General features: G+C 46.9%; 1 protein-coding gene across 1 annotated transcript in view; it reads right to left on the bottom strand.

The window, feature by feature from the left end:
* LOC309808900 (forkhead-associated domain-containing protein 1-like) overlaps positions 1–22,297 on the bottom strand; it is a gene marked incomplete at both ends in the record, with an annotated part of 100,598 nt that overhangs the window by 26,361 nt on the left and 51,940 nt on the right. The window contains 6 exons of the mRNA XM_082629471.1: positions 100–183; positions 2,921–3,028; positions 6,766–6,870; positions 7,885–7,974; positions 10,231–10,361; positions 14,026–14,149. Coding sequence (XP_082485597.1) covers positions 100–183; positions 2,921–3,028; positions 6,766–6,870; positions 7,885–7,974; positions 10,231–10,361; positions 14,026–14,149 — 642 coding nt within the window. The remainder of the gene's footprint in view (positions 1–99; positions 184–2,920; positions 3,029–6,765; positions 6,871–7,884; positions 7,975–10,230; positions 10,362–14,025; positions 14,150–22,297) is intronic.

The following is a 22,297-nucleotide window of genomic DNA, read 5'->3' as shown; positions in this document are numbered from 1 at the left end:
GTGTGAAAATTATGTGCCACCAACAAAAAACAGGAACATATGCTCCCAGTGTCTGGAGCCCCGGGTCCCTGAAGGAGAAAGTGGGGAAGAGAGACGAGCCTGCTGATTGGAGACGGGTTTGTCCTGGACCGGTTTCACGCGTCCGCAGGTGGCCTTGAGGACCTGACCTCTGAAGAGCTCCAGCTGCAGCACAAAGAAAGGGAAGGGGATGAGGTGAGGGGCGCAGCTGCAGCGGCACGGCTGGGGGAGGCGCCTCCGTCGCTGGGTCTGGGAGAAATCGGTGAGAAGGCTCTGCACGCCTTCAGTGGTCATTATGGGTAATTAACACCTTCACCTCTCACCGGAAGGGGCAGTGCCCACACAACAGAGGGGGACAGCAGGTTTTAATGACTTTTCAGGTGTGCCCGCCTAACCTAGCCGACGCACACGGTCAGCACACACACGTCTCGGGCTCTCGGAAGAGCCACTTGCTGCCAATTATCCAGTGGGAAGTCCAGGGCCGGGAGCGCTCTTCCGTAATTGCTACGTTGGCACCAGGCTGTGAGATAAACATTGAGGCTGTCAGCCCGGGTAACTCGTGTCATCAGCAAGGGCACCTGGGGAGAGAAGGAGGAGCTGCCTGCTGCCGTTTTGTGCCTTAGACCTTGTGTCCTGAAGACGACGTCTCCTGTACTCCTCTCCAGGTCCCCGGAGCCTGGTGCAGCGCCTGGCACACAGCAGGCACTCAATAAACGTTCATCGAATGCTTAGAACAGAAACACCTGTCAAGTCAGATGTTCAAAGTCCTCTCCTACAGTTCAGCCAGTTTTTACTGAGTGCCTCCCTGATGCTGGTGTCTTCATATTACGGATGATGAAACAACGCAGTTAAATTAAGTCAGGGCTTCTAGAATGACGAGTTCAAGATGCCCCAGGCTCATGAGACTTGAACGGCAAAGAAGCCCAAGTTTCTCTGGAAATTTCCCAACGTGATGGCCCTTGGCCTGGGTTTTTGGCTCACTGGCAAAATGTGGTCATGAAAGGCTCTAAAACAGAGCCCTGAAGGACCACAAGGGCCACACAATCAATGAGAACGTGAACAGGTCCTAAGACACAGGAGTCTGCTGCACACCAGGGAGCTCTGGGAAGCCAAGTAGAGGAATTGTGACTCTCCTAAGGACACCTCTGCAGTCATCCTGCCAGAAGCCAGCTGGGTGATTGGAGGGACTCTGGGTCGTCTGCTGGTTTCATGGCCAAGGGAGGGTCCTAGCTCACCCGAGGAAGAGGTTATGCAGAGGGCCCTGTGGGCAATGGCCCGTGTTATCACCAGAGGCGCCCTACAGGACTGCTTGGTGGGGGGTGGGGGTGGGGAGGGACAGGTCCTGCTGGATGGTGGGCTGAGTCTTGTGGTCACTGGCCTGGGGAAGGGCAGGACCTCAGGCCGGGAGCGGGCTGTGGAGACAAGGGGGTGAAGCAGCAAGGCCCAGGCAGCGCAGAGAAGCCTTGTTCGTCCTTTCTCTCTCGAGTCTAGACCTGGAGGAATCTCAGTGTCTCTGAGGGTCTTCCTGGATGACCCCTGGCCAGAGCCATGACCAGGCGCTCGGCAAGTGGCGCAGATCATGCCCTCAAGGCGGGTGTTCGCCGTGGGTGCAGAGTGCCAGCAAGGTGAGGGGTAGCCCAGGTGCACGGAGGGAAGCCCAGGCTGGCGGGCTCTCTGCCTTGCTAAGGGGTCGGCACCCTGCAGGAGAAAGGACACCGGGGGTGATGGTGTGGAAGTTGGTTGAAGAGGCTTTCAAACCTGCCTGAGGGTCAGCATCATCATTTAACTTGTGGGTGCCTCTGAAGTTCAGCGCGTGGGACAAATTCCGGTCACACTGATGGTTCAGGCTTGGATGCTACCAAACTCAAGGGCTTTGGGAGCTGGGCTGGGTGGGACGGAGGGCTCCTTTAAGGATCGTGGTTCTTAACCTTTTTTGGTGGTTTACAAATCCTTCTGAGCATCCAATGAGTGACGAGGTGGACTCACTCTCCCAGAAAAAGAAAAGCACAAACACATACACGCAAAACGTTCTTGGTCCCCCTGGAGCCGTGGCTGCCAGGAGAGGATGCCTTGTGGAGGGGCCCAAGATGGGCTGCCCTCGGTGGGCTGTGTTCTGGAGGGCCAGTGCCCCGTCTTGGGTTCTCGTTTGCTCTCCCTTAGCCTTTGGTGAAGGCTCGTTTGCATGTTCTGGCCCTCATGTCTGTGCCACGTGTCAGAGGAAGGGCCACTGGGCCATCTTGGGTCAGAGCCCTGGGAAATGGCCCTCTCCCCACCCTGCCCACCTCCACCTGGCATAAGCTGTGGTATTCTGGGTTTTACTTTATTAAGAAAAGTGGCAGGACTTCCCTGGCGCTCCAGTGGTTAAGACTCCATGCAGCCACTGCAGGGGGCACGGGTTCCATCCCTGGTCGGGGAACTAAAATCCTGCAAGCCACGCGGTTCGGCCAAACAAAACAAACAAACAAACAAACAGAAATGTGGCAATTCCCTGGGGACACTGACTGTAGCATCTCTTTGGGGGCCCAGAGGAAGAAAGATCGCTCTAAATGTCAGGACAAAAAATGTGAAGGAGAAAGTGCTAGAAACACCACCGAGGTCAAGAGCTCAAACCCTTCCCAAGAGGGAACTGCACAGCTGGTTCACTGGGGTGGGCCTTGAGCTGGGACTGGCTGCTTGGTCAGGGTCTCAGGCAACAGCAAACACTGGAGTGGGCAGCTTCCCAGAAGGAAAAGCCTCTTTAGTGAAATCCACGGGGACGCGGAAGCCGCACAAAGCCCTGCCCCTGAGATAAGCGGGTGAACTAAGCCAGGCCGTCTTCCTCCTCATTCATCCCTGCCGGCCGCTTGGGTGCGGGATTCCGTGGAGAGCACGGGCCCGTGAAGGGGCTCTGCAGCACGCCTACCTGACCTACTGCCCTTTCCAAATTGGCTTTAATGAGGTTTTCTCTGTTCCTCATTTCTTTCAGCTGAAGCAATTTCCTTCTGGAATCCTCCCGAAGCTTCTCTTCCACCTGAAAGGAGGATGAAAGCGTGGGCTTGCTGCTAATGTGATCATCATGCCCTCTGGGGAAACTCTTCTGGGGGGGTGCTAATGGCAGTGGGGGAGTCCCTGAGGGGTAGGGACAGCTGCAGCCCAGCAGCAGGGGTCACAGGCATGCACAGGGTGGAGGCAAACTCACAGGGAGTTGCCCCCTACGGGAAAGGGCCGAGCTCTGCACCCGGGGCTCAACTATGTTCTACCGCACACTCCCATCCCAGCTCGGTCCCTAACAAGCCGAACGACACTCGGAAAGTTACTTCACTGCTCCGTGACTCAGTGTCCTCATCTGTCAAATGGGGATGATGATACTAGTATCACTGCATAGAGTCATTGTGGGGATTCGATGTTTGGAATAGTGCTTAAGGGCTCTGTGAGTGTGTTAAGTACTGTTGTAACCTATGAAAGGGGGACGGGAATGTCCGCCGTACAGTCTCGTTCTAATAACTCGTGATGGGTACTTGGAAATGTTATGATTGGGTTTATTATCATAACTGTTTGTCGTTACCACTTTGAGCACACTCACTGGTGGTAACCTCTCTGGAGGCTTGCCAAAGCAATGTCTATTAAGAACTGCAGCCTGCAAAGGAAGGCGTTTAAAGTGGAGAAGCTTGCCTAGTTTTCCCCCCTTGCTTGGGTAACAGTCAACGCACGGTAAGCTTGGGAGTGCTCCACGCTACCCTTGGCTGGCCAGTGTAGGCCTCGCAGCTGCTCAATTCTTGGATGCACCTGCTGAGCCCTGGGCCCTGGCACTAACAGGAAATGAGGCAAACACTCGTAAATAAATGGAAAGTTTTTGTGCTGAAACAAATTCACAGGCTGTGTTTTTAGGGATCTGAAGAGGGGGATCACAGGGATGTTATAAAAGACCCAGAAAAGCCCTTAAGAGCTTTCTTCTGAGTAGTGTGGCCCAGTGGAAGAGCCTCTACCCAGCTCCGTTACCTTGGAAAAGTCATCTAAGCTCTCTGGGCCTTAGTTTTCTCCCCGGTCTAAACATGCTCTGACTTCTATTTCAGCAGCCTGTTTCATATGCTGCAAAAGCCAAGTCCAGCCTTGGACTCTGCCCCTGTTTGTGTTCTGCATGAACAGCCCCCGTTCCTGTCCCCAAGCCTCAGAGTCACCTTCAGCAGCCGCCCTGCTCCCTCTCTCACACTCGGGGGTCTCACGCCTGTCCTCCAACCCCTCTCAAATGCAAGCTGGACTGTGACAACTGGCCTCCTCGCCTCAAGTTTAGTTTCTTCCAGTGCAATCTTAACGGTACTGTGAGAGTTACCCTGCTATAAGGCAGCTCTGTCCACCAGAACTTTCTGCAACGGTACAGGTACTCTGAGCGAGGCTGTGTTGTCTAATACGGCAGCCACCAGCCACATCTGGGGATCGAGCACTCGAAATGGGGCTGGTGTGGCGGAGGAACTGAATTAAAATTTTATTTAATTTTCATTAATTTCAGTGTAAACAGTAGCATGTGGCTGTTTGCTATGCCAGGGTAACTGAAGTCAGACAAACCTGGAGTCAGACAAAACCGACTGTGCCATTGGGCTAGTTACTTTACTAGTAACTAGTAGCCTTGACTTTCTCATCTGTAAAATGGAGAGGATGATTTCTACATCACAGCGCTGTTGTAAAGATTAAGAGGTGAAAAGTTCAGGGTAACGCCTAGTACGTGAGAAATTGTAACTATCATTTTCACCCTAATTACTGTCCACGAATGTCATTGCATCAGTCACTTGTTCAGGAGGCTTAGTAGCTCCCCACTGCCTGTGTGGTACAGAGCCCAAGCGCCTGAACTAAGGCAAAACACCAAGCCAGAGATTCAAGAAGCCCCTACGAACTCTGTACGAGGTAAATAAAACTGGATCCACACCTAGATAAACCATAATAAAACTGCTGGAAATCAAGGAAAAAGACAATCTTAAAAGCAACCGGAGAAAAAGACAGATTATGCAAAGGTACAACAGTTAGGCTTACAGATGACTTCTAAATAGAAATAATAGGAGCCACAAGACAATAGTGACATATCTAATGCTGTATCTAATGTGCTGAAAGAAAAGAGTTGCCATTGTAGAATTCAATACGCAGTCAAATGTGTTTTAAGAATGAAGGTTAAATATACATCTCCAGACAGACACACAGGCACATTTGAGAATTTGTCATCAGCAGAGCCACAATGAGGGAAAACATTAAAGGGTATTCTTCAGACACAAGAAAAATGAACCCAGGTGGGTGATCAGAGATGCAGAAAAGACAAGCAACAGTAAGGGTAATGTGTGGATATGATACTGACTATAGAAAAACACTAATAATGTCTTGTGGGGTTTTAACTATCAAGAGGAGTTTAGAAAATGACAGTAATGGCTTATAAATCTGGAGGGGGTAAGTGAAGTTAAGGTGTTTGAAACTCATTGCACTGTCAAGGAGAAGGGCATCATTATCAACTACTATTGCCTCTTGGTAAGTTAAGAATGCAGGGCTTCCCTGGTGGCGCAGCGGTTGAGAGTCTGCCTGCCGATGCAGGGGACATGGGTTCGTGTCCTGGTCCAGGAGGATCCCACATGCCGCAGAGCGGCTGGGCCTGTGAGCCATGGCCACTGAGCCTGTGCGTCCACAGCCTGTGCTCCACAACGGAAGAGGCCATAACAGTGAGAGGCCCGCATACCGAAAAAAAAAAAAAAGAATGCACTTTATAGTCTTCAGGATGACTACTAAGAGAATAGTAGAAGAGTGAAAAACTTAATTAATGTGTGATTTTGGTGAGTCAAGGATGAATGCTATTGTCTTACTATGACTAAAAGAATAGTAAAAAAGTGAAATATTTCCAAGCTAATAGAGGGGGAAAGTGGAATAAGAGAAAACCATCCACTCAGAAGGAGGCAAGAAAGGAGAGAAAAAGGAACATACCACAGATGGTACATCTGGTATTGAGCAAGAAGGTAGATTTAAACCCCAGTACACGAGTAATTACATAATATAAATGGACTAAAAGTCAAAGATGGTCAAACTGTATTTTGTAAAAATGATACGCTATTTGAAGGCATATGTCTAAAACTTAAGACAAAAATTGACAGAGAACGTATGAAAAAGATAAGGTATGAAAACTCTAACCAACAGAAAGCCAGTGGTGAAGCTAAATGACAAAGGAGACGTTAAGGGAGAAACACTACTGGAGATGAAAAGGGACATTTCATGATGATCTAAAGTTTTGCTCTACAGGAAGTATTAGGATCCTAAATTTATATGCACCTAGTAACACAGCCTCAAAATATATAAAGCAAACATCGTTCATATTAAAATAAGAAACACACAAATTACAAACATGTTGAGATTTTTAAAAACATTCTCAATGATGGAACAAAAAGACAAAAAAAATCAATATGAGAATTTAAGTTGGAACAACATCATTGGCAAACTTGATTTAATGGATCAATTCTTTCTTAGATAATTTCACAATTAAGATTTGAAGGCAGTCTAGGGTAGTGGTTACACACAGGAGCTTTGGAGTCAGGCAGACCTGGATTCAAGTTCTGCCACAACTACTTTATGCAAGTGAACTTGGATAACTTCCTTCACCTCTGTGAGCCTCAGTTTTCCCGACTGTAAAGTGGGGATAATACCAGTATAGACCGCATGGGGTCATTGTGAGGATGAACAGAGATGATGCAGGTGGAGTGCTGGCCACAGAGTGGTTCCCAGGCCGACCTGTCCCTGCCATACCTTGCTCTTTTCCCGCAGCGTCATAGAGATCAGGCTCTGCTCGGTACTGCTCATTTTCAGCTCCACCCTGAGCTTCCTCATTTCTTTTTCCATGTCATGGATTTGCTGAAAGAGTTCCAACAACAGGGAAGTCAACTTCACAACTCATTTCATCCGGTTCATTAAGGCAGAAACCTAGTCTGGGATTCGCTTCATTCCTTCCCTTGGGGGACAATTCCAGGTATTTGAGGCAAAGTAGACTTTCTTTCAACGGATGCAATGAAAGGGCTGGGTGAGGGAAAATTTGAGTTTCTTTTGAAGATCAGCATGGATCCTGGATTAAACAGTACAAGATACCTATCCACTCATTAGAATCTCTTTCCTTGGGGTATATTTTTGAGTTCAATCTAAATAAGGGCTGTTTGGAAGACACAATGGGCACAGTTTGGAAGATAAGAATAATGACATTTTTCTTTTTTCTCATTTGAGGCAGAGAAGTGTGCTCCTGCCAGAGAGAAGAACACACGTCTCCTCCCCCTGTCCCAGGCACCGGGCTTCCCAACGGATAGAAAACGTATGCCTGGTGATGTGCACGAGGGTTCGGGCCGGTACAGGGGGTGAACATTTACATTGAGTGGCCATCTTTTCATTGTATTCATTTTTATGTTCACCTTCCATACAAGGCCAGTGATACATTTGCTTTTTATTTTGTTTTTAAGAATTGTTGTAAAATTGAATGTATTTAAGCAAAAATACTTCAAGAAGAGTTGTGTTAATAACAGTGCTCAGGGCTGTGATAAAACTTGTGACAGTGGATCATGAAAGTCTGGGCATCACAAGTCCAGGGGTAGGGACCACGGTGAATTTCTAGCAGCATATGGTGGCCACCTCCCGTCCCTTTCCCCAGGGGAAACCTGATGAGGGGCCTTGAGCCAACTGCCCAGAAAATCTGGGGAGAGTGTGTTTTCCATGGTCTTTTCACCCATCTCTTTGAGGCCAGCAAATCAAAGCATTAACACACAAACACCCAGAAAGCCCCAGAGCTTGTGCTAGCTAATGGGCCAAGGAACCCCTCCAAAACCCTCAAGGCCACAATCTAGGCTTTCAGTGGACACCTAGGGGTCAGGAGGTTCAACGCACGGTTTTGCAGAGTTTTAACTCTTTCTCTTGGGCTTCCCACTTCTCCTTCTGGGCATCTTCCTTCTGTAACTCTTCTTTCAGCACTGAGCACTGTGGAGAAAAAGGACAAGGCCACGGGGGCTTGGCTGGGGGTCCCAAGTAATTGTGTTCACGCCCAGGAGTGTTTCCTGCTGTATAACGCAATCACACCTCTGAATTCTGAGAGGTGAGACCATTTGTGTGATGGGAGCACGGGATCCTGCAGTCGTTCCCAGTTCACCCCTCTCATGAGTTCTGAGGAATAGAGCGTCTAAATTCCTCTTCAAAAGCCAGCAAACTTCACTGCAGGGGAAATCCAGCTTTGTAGAGTCTGGGGACTTAGGGTGCAGGAATTGGGATGTTTTCACGCTGTGAATGGTGAGGGTGGAGGGGGCCGAGCCAGTGAGCTGGGGTCCATCTTAGGGCTCTTGTGCAGGTTGCATCTCAAAGACACAACTGCCCCGACTGGTGTGGAGGGGTAAACGGAGCTGTCTTGCCTGAGGGCGGCTTGGCAACAGGCATTAAGGGCGTAAGCATGGATGTGCCTTCTTTTGACCCAGCAATTCCCACTTTAGGAATGTACCTTAAGGACAATGACTGGAGAAATAAGTAAATCTGTAGTTTCAAGGATGCTCTTCACAGAATTGTCAGTAACAGTGGAAGAAAAAAAAAAAAGAGGAAACAACCCAAGTGTTGTTTAGAACAGCAGACCACTTTATAACACTGGGTACATCCAGGAGAAAGTATGTAGCTTTTAAGACGAATGATAAGAGCGTTGATTTATTAGAATGGAAAAATAATAAGTATTTAAAAATTTAAAAAATGTGCATAGTATAAATTCACTATAAAATGATTGATTGATTGATTTCTAGGCAATATATAGAAACAAGACTGGAAGAACATACATGAAAATATTAACACTGATTTCTCAAGGTAGCATTTCCTCTCCTCTCTTTTTATTTTTTCTTCTCAATGTCATCTACTTATTTTTCTAAAATTAACACACATGATATATGTCATTAAAAAAAAGGCATCTCAAATGTTCACAAGAGCAGTATCCTTGGTGGTGACGAGCCCTTGTGCTATTGGCCAGCACAGTCTAGAGGAGAAGGGACCTCATTCCAAGGTCAACGAGGAAGGGGAAATGGGGACATAAATCATCCAAATGCACTTCAGGAGGTAGAAGAGCCAAGCAGGTGCTGTCTTTGCAGATTCCTTCTACTTAGCACCAGCTCTGCATCCCCTTCCCGTCCCCAAAACACACACACACACACACACACACACACACACACACACACCACATTAAACAGCTATAGCACATGCCTGGGAAGACACTCTGCTTGGGAGAAACGAATGCAGAGGGCTTGGCCAGGCAGCCAACCCAGGGCAGAGGCAGAAGAGCACAACTAAAACCAGCCTCCCACTTCTTGGAAAACGATTTTGTCATCCCCATTTCACACATGGGGAAATGGAGGCCAAATAAGTTACAATAAAAGAAAGCTCTGGGATGGGACCCTGGTCTGTCTGATCCCAAAGCTCATGCAGTGCCTTTCACCAGCTCCAAACTGGATATGGTACTACGTACCAGGTATTACTTACTGTGCCTTTTCCTTGGAACCTCAAGATCTGTTCTCACCCCAGCCCCATGCAGACCTAGCTATCGGGTAGCCTCTGGGAATCTCTGAGTTGCCACCTGAGATGAAAGCTTTGAGGTTTTACCTTGACTCACAGAAACAGGCACATCATGCAAATACTGAGAAATCTTATCCTATAGAGTCAGGATTCTAAAGTTAGCATTGAAGGCAAGATTTGCAAATAGTCAAAGTTACATGTACAAAGCTCTTTGCTTGCCTACCACGTCCATCTTCCATAGAGACATTCCACACACTAAAGTCTAAGGAAGAAATGAGCGTCTGCGTGTTTGCATCTGGATCTTCAGACGTTCTGCTGTGAAGACAGTTATGAGAACCAGCGGTGCTGGGACCACGATGCAGCCGTGTGGTCATCCGTGCTCACAGAGAGATCGTATTCTGTTTAATGTTAAACTTTGCAATGGCAGTATATGCTCATAGGTGGGTTTGTTGCTGGGATTAAACAAACTCATTTATAATAGGGGTTAGAAAATGTTTGCTGGATTTGAAAATCTATTATGCTTATTCTGAGCCACATACATGCTGTCCTTTGAAAGGCTTCAGAGAACTTGGCCACCTGCCCAGCAGCTACCCTCCCTGGGTCCTTGGGCACTGGCCTCATCTCACCACCGTGTGTCATGTGACTCCACTGTGTCTGCTTTTCGCAGCTACAATTTGCTGATGACCCGACACTCACTCTGGAGCTGAGGGCTTCGAGCTGGTGATCCTTTTCTTTGTTCTCACTTTTCAGTTGATTCACCTCCTGTTGTAGTTGTTGAACTTGACCATCCTTTACTAACACGTCTCTTTGCAAAGATGACACCATCTCTGTAAAAGAACCAAACCAAACCAAAACAAAAGACTCATGGAGGTCAAAGAGGCAAGAAGGATTCTTGGCAACACCATGGCTCTCAGCCAACGTTCGGACAAGACGTTCCAAACCCGGGCCACCACCGGTGCCCGCCTAGAACTGGGGAGGCTTTTTCCAAGGGTCACAGAGCAGGAATGGGAATGAGAGCAAAGTCCACGGAACAGGGTTTGAGGCTTCAGTGAGAATGAGGGGCAGTCAGCACCAGCGAGAGGAGAAGCCTTTGGGGGCCCCTTGTGGGCACAGGCCAGGCAAAGCCGGGAGGAGAGGCCACACCATGGGCCTGGGGAACAAAGGCCCAGCACAGGGAAGGTCCAGGAATTCTTCTCCAGAGGCCAGGAGACGGGCGTGTGGCAGAGGGAACTGCTGGACACTATTGATGGGGTGGGTGGTTGGTTTCACAGTCCTCTGAGTTTGGACCCCTCTCTACCACTTATTAGCTTGGTGGTCTTGGACAAGCTATTTCACCTCCCACTGTCTGTCCCACACAGAGTTATTGTAAGGGTCAAATGATGTGGTATGTCCCAAGAACACAAAGTGGCTAAATTATGTTTGTTACATGGCGCCTATTATTTTTCTCGGCAGCCAGCTTCCAAAATGGCCCCAATGATCCCTACCACCTAGAATTCATGCCTTGTGTAGCCCCTCCCACCGTGAATAGGGCTGCCATGGGTCACCAATATGATACTGTGGAAATGACGGACTGTTTCCTCTCAGGCTGGGTCATAAAAGACACTGTGGCCTCCTCTTTGCTCTCTCTCCAATCACTCACTCTGGGGGAAGCCAACTGCTGTGTCGTGACGACACTCAAGCAGCCCTAGAGAGAAGCATGTGTGCTGAGGGACTAAGGCCTCCAGCCAATAGCCACATGAGCAGCCATTCTGAAGGGGGATCCTCCGGCTCCCCCCGAGGCTTTAGATGACATGACTGATGCCCCAGCCGACATCTTGCCTGCAACTCATGAGAACTAAGTCACCCCCCGCTCAAATTCCTGAACTACAGAAACTGGAGGAGATAATAAATATTGGTTGGGGTTTTATCCATTACATTTTGGGGTAACTTGTTATGCAGCAATAGATAACTCCTCCATTACTGTAGTATCATTTTTTTAACATCTTTATTGGAGTATAATTGCTTTACAATGGTGTTTTAGTTTCTGCTTTATAACCAAGTGAATCAGTTATGCATATACATATCTCCCCATATCTCTTCCCTCTTGCATTGTAGTATCATTTTGAATAAAAGTGGGAAGAAGGGTGCATAAATGCAGTGGTATTGGGTTATCTCCTACGGTTCTTTTCTTGAAAGAACATCAGGCCCAGTTTTAGTGGTAGGTATCAATCAAGAATGTCTATGAAATAAAGCACAAAATGCTCCAGAATTTCATTTTAAAAATGAGCTTTGCCTCCAGGACACAGTTCAGTTACTTGGAAATCCCTCTGGGGCTTGCCACACTTTGAGTGGGTCCAGCCCATCTCAAGCGTTATCCCAACCCAGGCCTGTCCGACTCCCTGATCGGAGAAGGTGGGATCTGAGACAGGCTTGATGCTTGGATGAGGTTTCACTGGCCGACATACGGGAGGAAGGTGAGGACCAGCGAGTTCATCCTTCCATTCCTGGTGCCCAGAACAGCACCTAGCCTGGGGGAGGTGCTCAGAAAATATCTGAGGACATCCCAAGTGAGGGAGGAGCATAAGCAGAGACCTGGGGGCAGCAGGGGGTGGGTGTGGGTGTGATTAAGTTGAAGAGTGAGGCAGAAGAAAAGCACAGACTCATACAGAGATGGGGATTCACGTGCGACTCAATGCTATGCCTGGCTTCTACAGCTGTGGGCATGTTTCCTGCTACGCACTGGCTGCTTTCAGAGTGATGTGCCCCTGCGAGGCTCACTGCCTCCTCCCTGTCACCTGCTTCTCTCTCTCCCCTCGTCTGTGAGTGGCCCCAACCTCTTCAGGTCTGTAGACATGTCAGTTTCTGCTTAAAAACCTCCACTGGATTCCCAACACCCTTGGAATAAAAACCCAGACCCCCCCGACCCTGCCCAGCCCCACAATCCCTTGTTCACTCCACGCAGGCTCGCTTGCCCTTGGCTTGTCCTTGCCCACCTGAAACAGGTCCTCTCTAAAAGAAGGACATAGCGGTGGAGGATACAGCATAAACTGGTTAGAATCGGCTAGGTCCAAGGGGGCGTAAGATTCGACTTCCAGGGGAACTGGAGCCCCATTACAGGCTCATTGTAACACATGAGCGAAATGACACACCCATCAGCACCAGGACTGTTCCGAGGCTGACCATAAAGGTCAAAAAGTGGGTGGTGGGGCTTCCCTGGTGGCGCGGTGGTTGAGAGTCCGCCTGCCGATGCAGGGGACACGGGTTCGTGCCCCGGTCCGGGAATATCCCGCATGCCGCGTAGCGGCTGGGCCCGTGAGCCATGGCTGCTGAGCCTGCATGTCCGGAGCCTGTACTCCGCAATGGGAGAGGCCACAACTGTGAGAGGCCTGCGTACAGGAAAAAAAAAAAAAAAAGTGGGTGTTGGCCCTATTCCTGGAAATCCCCGCCCCTTCCCCAAAATATTAGAGTTATCCCAATCCTCCCACTCATTAGCCTATAAAATTACCCAGCCCATAAAAACTAACCGCCCCATATTTGGGGGTCTCTAGCCTTCTGAAATGGCCCACACTCTGTCTGTGGAGTGTGTTTCTCTCTAAAGAAATCCACTTCTTACTTTATCTCTCACTGAATTCTTTCTGCATGAGACATAAAGAACCTGAGCTTTATTAAGTCCCGAGACCAGATGCGTGATCTCGATTAAAAGATAGTGGGTTCTGAGTGGGTTCGAGTCCCAGCCCACGGGTTCAAGTCCCACCTGAGTTCCATGGTTGCACACCCACTAAGCTGGTCCCCCTTGGCCTCCCCCCTTGAAGCGCTGGCCACCACGACACACAGTTTATTTTCTCCACAGCACCACTGCTCTCTGAAGTGGGCTTGTTTATTCATCCCTTTACTTTTATTGTCTGTCAACCCCTCCCAAATCTGTGAGTACAGGAATCTGACTGTCTTTTTTGGCTCTCCCTCCCCGGAGCCTGGAACGGGGCCTGACACCTAGTAGGAGCTCAAGAAACATGTGGAAGCAATGAAGGAATCCAGGGAATCAAAGCTCAGCCACAGCTGTGCGTTGGCTGCCCCTCTCCCAACCCAAGCCCTTTATCAGGGAACCACCTCTGATCAAATTAGAAAATGGTTTCCCTTGGGCCCAGGTGCACTCGGCTGAAATGGGTGAGACCATGGGTGCCTTAAAGGAGTGACCCCAGTTTGTCCACGCTCTAGTTTGCACTCACGTTGCTTTGTGGAACCACCCAAGCCACAAGGCGACCTGTGTTCTCCCTGGTGGGGCCAGTGCTCAGGAGACCTTGTAGCCAAGAGATACCATTCTCTCAAATATTTACCAGGCCCTGCCCTCGGAACTGGGTGGCAAGAAACCTCCACTGAGGGAGAACTCTAATGCACCGACACGGGTGATCCCTGAGGCTGCACCCAGGTCACGGGCACAGGTGCGCTGGTTGACTGGTGATGTCTGCAGGGGGAGGGCAGAAGCTCTGGGGCCTGAATGCAGAAGGGCCTCACCTGACGTGATGGCGGTCGCCCTCCTTAAGTTCTCGGCCTCGTGCTTCAGGGAGGTGATTTCTAAGTTTCTCTCAGACAGGGTCTGGCACAGCACCTGGTTGTAGCCTTGCTGTAGGGCACTGATCTGTGGAAGGAGGCAACACACAGTCAGAGGGGGCCAGCCAGGCCTGCAGGACACGCCGGTACTTCTCCAACGTTGGGCAAAGAGTCGGGTTGATCTTGGATCGAGGTGTTGGGGAAACCAAGGTTTTCCGTTGTCACTAGTGGAAGGGGCAGGAGGGGGCCTGTTCCTTCAGTGACCACCATGTCATCGGTCCTCGAGACACGGACCTTATCTTTGTGGCCACCCAGGGGCTCGGGTGCTGCTGTCTTCCTATGACCTGTGGGTTTTCAGCCATAAATAGACCAGCTGTTGGTTCCAGATCATCCAGCACTGACTGGATGCACAGCAAAGTTCAAGAGCCGGGAGCAGGTTATGAAATGAATTCCCTCTAATGAGAATAGAGGGTAGTTTATACCTCACAGAACACTCCAGAGTTTACAGAGCCCGTTCACACATGCTACACTGATACTCGTCACAGCGTTGCTGAAGGCTGACGTTCCCATTAATGTGCCCATTTTGCAAGGGAGCCAGGTTGAGACTCAGAGAGGCGAGGCCCCCTGCTTGGGATCACGCGGCTGGTCAGACATGGAGTCTGATTCAAACCCAGTCTTTAGTTGCCTGGTTCCTCCTTCCCAGGTGGCTCTAGGAATGAGCGTGAGAAGTTGGAGGCTGTAAAGCAAGGCATGGACTCGGGAGCCGGACTGTGGCCTTCAAGTCCTGTCTCTGCCAGTTAACGGGCTTTGGGAACACAAGGAGGACACCATGTACTGTTTCCTTTTGTTCAGTCTGTATGCGGGGTGATGGTAGTCCCAGCCTGATAGGATTGTGAGAAGTATTTTAATAAGTTAACATGTGTACAAGTGCTCAGATCATGCCTGGCACACGGCACAGGGGGATGAGCTGTGACGGTCCTCTCCTCTACCTACCATGGGGTGTTTTTTTTGTTTTCTTTTTTTTTTTTTTTTTTTTTTGCGGCACGCGGGCCTCTCACTGTTGTGGCCTCTCCCTTTGTGGAGCACAGGCTCCGGACGCGCAGGCTCAGCGGCCATGGCTCACGGGCCCAGCCGCTCCATGGCATGTGGGATCTTCCCGGACCGGGGCACGAACCCATGTCCCCTGCATCGGCAGGCGGACTCTCAACCACTGCGCCACCAGGTAAGCCCTCACGGGGTGTTTTAGCTTCAGCTTCCCTCGTGCGTCTCTGGGGAAGATAGTTGGTAATCTTTATGTGTGCATTTGTAAGCCTTGCCAGGCTCACTTAAACGCCAGTGTGGTTGTTATTAAGAGGAAATACAAGGGCTTCCTTGGTGGTGCAGTGGTTGAGAGTCTGCCTGCCGATGCAGGGGACACGTGTTCATGTCCCGGTCTGGGAAGATCCCACATGCCGCGGAGCGGCTGGGCCCGTAGCCATGGCCCCTGAGCCTGCGCGTCCGGAGCCTGTGCTCTGCACTGGGAGAGACCACAACAGTGAGAGGCATGCGTACCACAAAAAGAAAAAAAAAAAAAAAAAAGAGGAAATACAGGAATCGTGGGTGGGAGCACCACAGGCCGGCTCTATCTATGGCTGCTGTGAGCACCCTCTAAATCCATGGATCAGAGCCCCCTCAAGGGCCGGTCCCTCTCCAGGGGTCTAGGTCTACACGTGGGGTGCGGAAGGCTCTCCATCAAATGCAACGTTGGTAAGGGCCCGAAAGTAGCTGCCAGGCCTCGGCCTCCACAGAGCAGGTACCCGAGAGGCCGGGAAAGAGAGCTGGGCCCAGAACCCCCTCCCTCTCGGTCTGATGTGGCCAGACTGCTTGTTCTGAGTGGCCAGGACTTTCCCACCTCAAGGTGCACTGTGGGCCTTTGCCCTGTGATTTTTCAGATGTCAGGCCTCAGTACTCCCACAGGGACCCGTTTACTGGGGCATAAATGCCACGCAATCCGTAGACAGGACAAGAGCTAGCTTGTTTTGCTTTTCTTTTTTTTTTTTTTGCTGTACGCGGGCCTCTCACTGTTGTGGCCTCTCCCGTTGTGGGGCACAGGCTCCGGACGCACAGGCTCAGCGGCCATGGCCCACGGGCCCAGCCGCTCTGCGGCATGTGGGATCTTCCCGAACCGGGGCACGAACCTGCATCCCCTGCATCGGCAAGCGGACTCTCAACCACTGCACCACAAGGGAAGCCCCACTAGCTTATTCTGATAGATCAAAATGGAAGTGACAAGGAGAAGGGTGCAATTTCTTTTCTTTTTTTAAAAATAAATTTATTTATTTTTGGTTGCGTTGGGTCTTTGTTGCGGTGCACAGGCTTATTGCAGAGCCTTCTCTTGTTGCAGAGCATGGGCTCTAAGCACACGGGCTTCAGTAGTTGTGGCACGAGGGACTCAGTAGTTGTGGCGCACGGGCTTAGATGCTCCGCGGCATGTGGGATCTTCCCGGACCAGGGCTCGAGCCCGTGTCCCCTGCACTGGCAGGCGGATTCCTAACCACTGTCCCACCAGGGAAGTCCTGGGTGCAATTTCTTTGTTCTCCTAAGGTAAGGTTGCCAGATTTAGGGGAGGAAAAAAGGATGTTCACTTAAAATAGGATTTCAGATAATGAATAATATTTTAGTGCAAATGTGTCCCATGCAATATTTGGGACACACACTAAAACGAAATTCTAAAATTCAAATTTAACTGGGTGTCCTTACTTTATCTAGCAACCCCACCCAAAGAGAGTTCCTAAACTTCAGTCATTCATATACCACTTTCACTATTTTTCCCATGTCTCTTGGCTAGCCCCACTATAATTTCTTAGCATTTTTCGTAGAAGCAGCTCCCTTTTTAAACTTAAAAACGTGCATTAAATTAAAAATAACTGTTATAAGAGTAAATAGAGATTCAGTATCTTAAATAAAAATAATCCCTCCAAAAGAAGAAATACAGGAATTTCCCTGTTTACCATCAGACCAGGTTGCGGGCATCACACTAAAAAAAAAAAAAAAAAAAGATTGGGGGGAGGTGCTGGGCATGCCCAGGTAATGGAGTTCGGGCGTGCTGATATGGCCACCAGATGGCGCTCACAGCCTTTGGTCTTGGTTTGTGTCCTTGGAAATCTTGTCATTATTACTCTGGTAGAATTAACAGATACGTCAAGGTCTCACAAGTTTTCTGACTCGTTTCATGCACCATCATGGTTCAGAGTCTAGGACATTTGGGGCAGTTACACTTACTTTTTCCCTGGGGCACCTGAGACATTATTGGGGGGGGTCTATGCTAGAAGTTGCGGGGACACAGGTCACTCTGACCCCCACTCTCCCCAAGGCTATACTTTTGCATGTTTGTGCTTTGGAAACTTTGAGTGAAAAAATTCTTTCACATCTTACTTTTCTCTGTTGGGGGGAACTACAACTTTTCCATAAAAGGTCCTTGGAACACTGAAAGTGTTTGTAAGCTCTTCTCAGCTTAATGCTTTTATTTGCATGATACCAGAGATAGAACACACAGAGACAAACTTCCAGAAGGGAAAACATATGTTCCCCTCTAAGACTCCAGTGGTTTTGACAGATTGAAAATATTTCAATCTGAGTGTCAGAGTTTTAGGATTTCGGATTGCTGGAAAACTCCAAAGAGTCTTCAAACCTCTTTGATACTTTTACTATCAAAGTAAATATCCATATTGTTTGTAATGGCATAAATTCCAAGATGTTTAATGTCTGTTAAGCTGTGTAATAAAATGGGCACTGAATCATAAGAAAGTTAAGAGTGCTAGGAGGAGTGATTGTTTCAGGATGATAATTTGGCTTCTAATTAGCACAGGCGTATAAGAGCACATGGAGGTAAGAATTTTCTAGTGATATTGTAGCGGATCGAAGATCTCTGAGAGCAAATCATTATGCACACACCTTCGGGGACCAGGGAAAACACATAAAGTAATCAGAACCATAAATCAACCTGCCATGTGGCTTACACTTCTGGTGGAATGCTCTGCAGGCAGTAGAATACTTAAGAAACTAAAATGTCAGTGGATGAAACTCGATTTGAGTTCAAACCAATGGAGCCTCTGGTTCATATATGCCTTGCTATAAAATATTCTTCTTCAGTTATAAGTGAAGCTCCAGGGGTAGGGGCGGCAACAGCATGATGCATCAGTGTAATTATTTCTAGATAATTTCTTTGTAAAAAAACATTTTTTCCCCCAGATATCGGCAGCCACTTTAAATAAAACTCAAATTGGGACCGGCTGATATTCAAAGATATGTGGAAATTATATAATATTCTATGTCAAATATATTTCAATTATTTAAAAAAAGGTATGTGGGGAATTCCCTGGCAGTCCAGTGGTTAGGACTCTGTGCTTCCACTGCTGGAGGCCTGGGTTTGATCCCTGGTCAGGGAACTAAGATCCTGCAAGCCGCGTGGTATGGCCAAAAAAAAAAAAAAAAGGTATGTGGGAATAATTCAGCCTCGTACATGTACCTGAAAAAGACATGTCATTTTCTCAGGAAAGCTCTGAAATGGGAGAATAACTGAAAGGAATATTTCAGCAAAATTGGGTTCAGTTCAAGAAAAAGATGCTCATTAATGTGTCAGCTACATGTCAAGGTAGCTGTTTGCACTAATAATTCCTACAGGACCTGTTACTTTCATTGTTTTTTGAAAACCAGGTTTGAAGGAGAGTCATTAGTTCATTTAAATATTAGAGCATGTATTTGTTGACTTGTTTATTCTGTCTCCCTCACTAGAGCATAACAGGGGGAAGGATCATGTCTGTCTTGTTCTCTGCTGAATTCTCAGAGCCTGGAAGAGGGCATGGCACAGGATAGGCCCCCCAAAATATTTCTTTGGATTAATGGACGGATGGATGGATGGATGAATAAAGAACAAACAAACAGCCACAGTCCTAACAGAGTTCTAGAAGGTTACTGCGCCCAACCTTTGCCTTCATGGAGCTTACAGTTTCCTGCTAGAATCTGCTAGGTTCAGCATACACAATCTGTGTCCTTTCTAGAGCACCATTTCTAGGACTGAAACTGTGTACCTAGAATCGGTTACAGAAGGGAAAGACAGTAAACAGAGCACAAGAGAACAAAGGCCCCCAAGCACTGACTACGGTTTTTTTTTTTCTCTCTCTCTTTTTTTTAAATGTTTATTTATTTATTTATACTTTTCTTATTAGTCACCCATTTTATACACATCAGTGTATACATGTAAATCCCAATCTCTGAATTCATCATACCACCATCCCCACCCCCTGCCGTTTTCCCCCCTTGGTGTCCATACGTTTGTTCTCTACATGTGTGTCTCCATTTCTGCTCTGCAAACTGGTTCATCTTTACCATTTTTCTAGGTTCCAAATATATGTGTTAATATATGATATTTGTTCTTCTCTTTCTGACTTACTTCACTCTGTATGGCAGTCTCTAGATGCATCCACGTCTCTACAAATAACCCAATTTTGTTCCTTTTTATGGCTGAGTAATATTCCATTGTACATATGGACCATTTCCTCTTTAACCATTCGTCTGTTGATGGGCATTTAGGTTGCTTCCATGATCTGGCTATTGTAAATAGTACTGCAATGAACATTGGGGTGCATGTGGCTTTTTGAATTATGGTTTTCACTGGGTATATGCCCAGTAGTGGGATTGCTGGGTCCTATGGTAATTCTATTTTTAGTTTTGTAAGGAACCTCCATACTGTTCTCCATAGTGGCTGTATCAATTTACATTCCCACCAACAGTGCAAGACGGTCCCCTTTTCTCCACACCGTCTCCAGCATTTGTTGTTTGTAGATTTTCTGATGATGCCCATTCTAACTGGTGTGAGGTGATACCTCATTGTAGTTTTGATTTGCATTTCTCTAATAATTAATGATGTTGAGCAGCTTTTCATGTGCTTCTTGGCCAGCGGTATATCTTCTTTGGAGAAATGTCTATTTAGGTTTTCTGCCCATTTTTGGATTGGGTTGTTTGTTTTTTTAATATTGAGCTGCATGAGCTGTTTATATATTTTGGAAATTAATCATTTGTCAGTTGCTTCCTTTGCAAATATTTTCTCCCATTCTGAGGGTTGTCTTTTCATCTTGTTTATGGTTTCCTTTGCTGTGCAAAAGCTTTGAAGTTTCATTAGGTCCCATTTGTTTATTTTGGTATTTATTTCCATTACTCTAGGAAGTGGATCAAAAAATATCTTGCTGTGATTTATGTCGAAGAGTGTTCTTCCTATGTTTTCCTCTAAGAATTTTATAGTGTCTGGTCTTACATTTAGGTCTCTAATCCATTTTGAGTTTATTTTTGTGTATGGCATTAGGGAGTGTTCTAATTTCATTCTTTTACATGTAGCTGTCCAGTTTTCCCATCACCACTTATTGAAGAGACTGTCTTTTCTCCACTGTATATCCTTGCCTTCTTTGTCATAGATTAGTTGACCATAGGTGCGTGGGTTTATCTCTGGGCTTTCTATCCAGTTCCATTGACCTATATTTCTGTTTTTGTGCCAGTACCATATTGTCTTGATTACTGTGGCTTTGTAGTATAGGCTGAATTTAGGGAGTCTGATTCCTCCATCTCCGTTTTTTCCCCTCAAGACTGATTTGGCTATTCGGGGTCTTTTGTGTCTCTACACAAATTTTAAGCTTTTTTGTTCCAGTTCTGTAAAAAATGCCATTGGTAATTTGATAGGGATTGCATTGAATCTGTAGATTGCTTTGGGTAGTATAGCCATTTTCACAATATTGATTCTTCCAATCCAAGAACGTGGTATATCTCTCCATCTGTTGCTATCATCTTTAATTTCTTTCATCAGTGTCTTACAGTTTTCTGCATACAGGTCTTTGTCTCCCTAGGTAGGTTTATTCCTAGCTATTGTATTTTTTGGTTGCAGTGGTACATGGGAGTGTTTCCTTAATTTCTCTTTCAGATTTTTCATCATTAGTGTATAGGAATGCAAGAGATTTCTGTGCATTCATTTTGTGTCCTGCAACTTGACCAAGTTCACTGATTAGCTCTAGTAGTTTTCTGGTGCCATCTTTAGGATTCTCTCTGTAGAGTATCCTGTCATCTGCAAACAGTGACAGTTTTACTTCTTCTTTTTCAATTTGGATTCCTTTTATTGCTTTTTCTTCACTGATTGCTGTGGCTAGGACTTCCAAAACTATGTTGAAGAATAGTAGTGAGAGTGGACATCCTTGTCTTGTTCCTGATCTTAGAGGAAATGCTTTCAGTTTTTCACCATTGAGAATGATGTTTGCTGTGGCTTTGTCATATATGGCCTTTAGAATGTTGAAGTAGGCCCTCTATGCCCACTTTCTGGAGAGTTTTTATCATAAATCAGTGTTGAATTTTGTCAAAAGTGTTTTCTGCATCCATTGAGATGATCATATGGTTTTTCTTTTTCAATTTGTTAATATGGTGTATCACATTGATTGATTTGCATATATTGAAGAATCCTTGCCTTTCTGGGGTAAATCCCACTTGATCATGGTGTATGATCCTTTTCATGTGTTGTTGGATTCTGTTTGCTAGTATTTTGTTGAAGATTTTTGCATCTATATTCATCAGTGATATTGGTCTGTAATTTTCATTTTTTGTAGTATCTTTGTCTGGTTTTGGTATCAGGGTGATGGTGGCCTCAGAGAATGAGTTTGGGAGTGTTCCTTCCTCTGCAATTTTTTGGAAGAGTTTGAGAAGGATGGGTGTTAGCTCGTCTCTAAATGTTTGATAGAATTCACCTGTGAAGCCTTCTGGTCCTGGACTTCTGTTTGTTGGAAGATTTTTAATCACAGTTTCAATTCCATTACTTGTGATTGGTCTGTTCATATTTTCTATTTCTTCCTGGTTCAGTCTTGAAAGGTTATAACTTTCTAAGAATTTGTTCATGTCTTCTAGGTTGTCCATTTTATTGGCATAGAGTTGCTTGTAGTTGTCTCTTAGGATGCTTTGTATTTCTGTGGTGTCTGTTGTAACTTCTTTTTCCTTTCTAATTTTATTGATTTGAGTCCTCTCCCTCTTTTTCTTGATGAGTCTGGCTAATGGTTTATCAATTTTGTTTAACTTCTCAAAGAACCAGCTTTTAGTTTTATTGATCTTTGCTATTGGTTTCTTTGTTTCTATTTCATTTATTTCTGCTCTGATCTTTATGATTTCTTTCCTTCTGCTCACTTTGGGTTTTGTTTGTTCTTCTTTCTCTAGTTCCTTTAGGTGTAAC

The sequence above is a fragment of the Mesoplodon mirus genome, assembly GCF_964341445.2.
Source record: "Mesoplodon mirus genome assembly, chromosome: 7".
Lineage (NCBI taxonomy): Eukaryota > Metazoa > Chordata > Mammalia > Artiodactyla > Ziphiidae > Mesoplodon > Mesoplodon mirus.
Note: the sequence above shows the minus strand (reverse complement) of the source record. Positions and strands in the feature narration are given on the sequence as shown.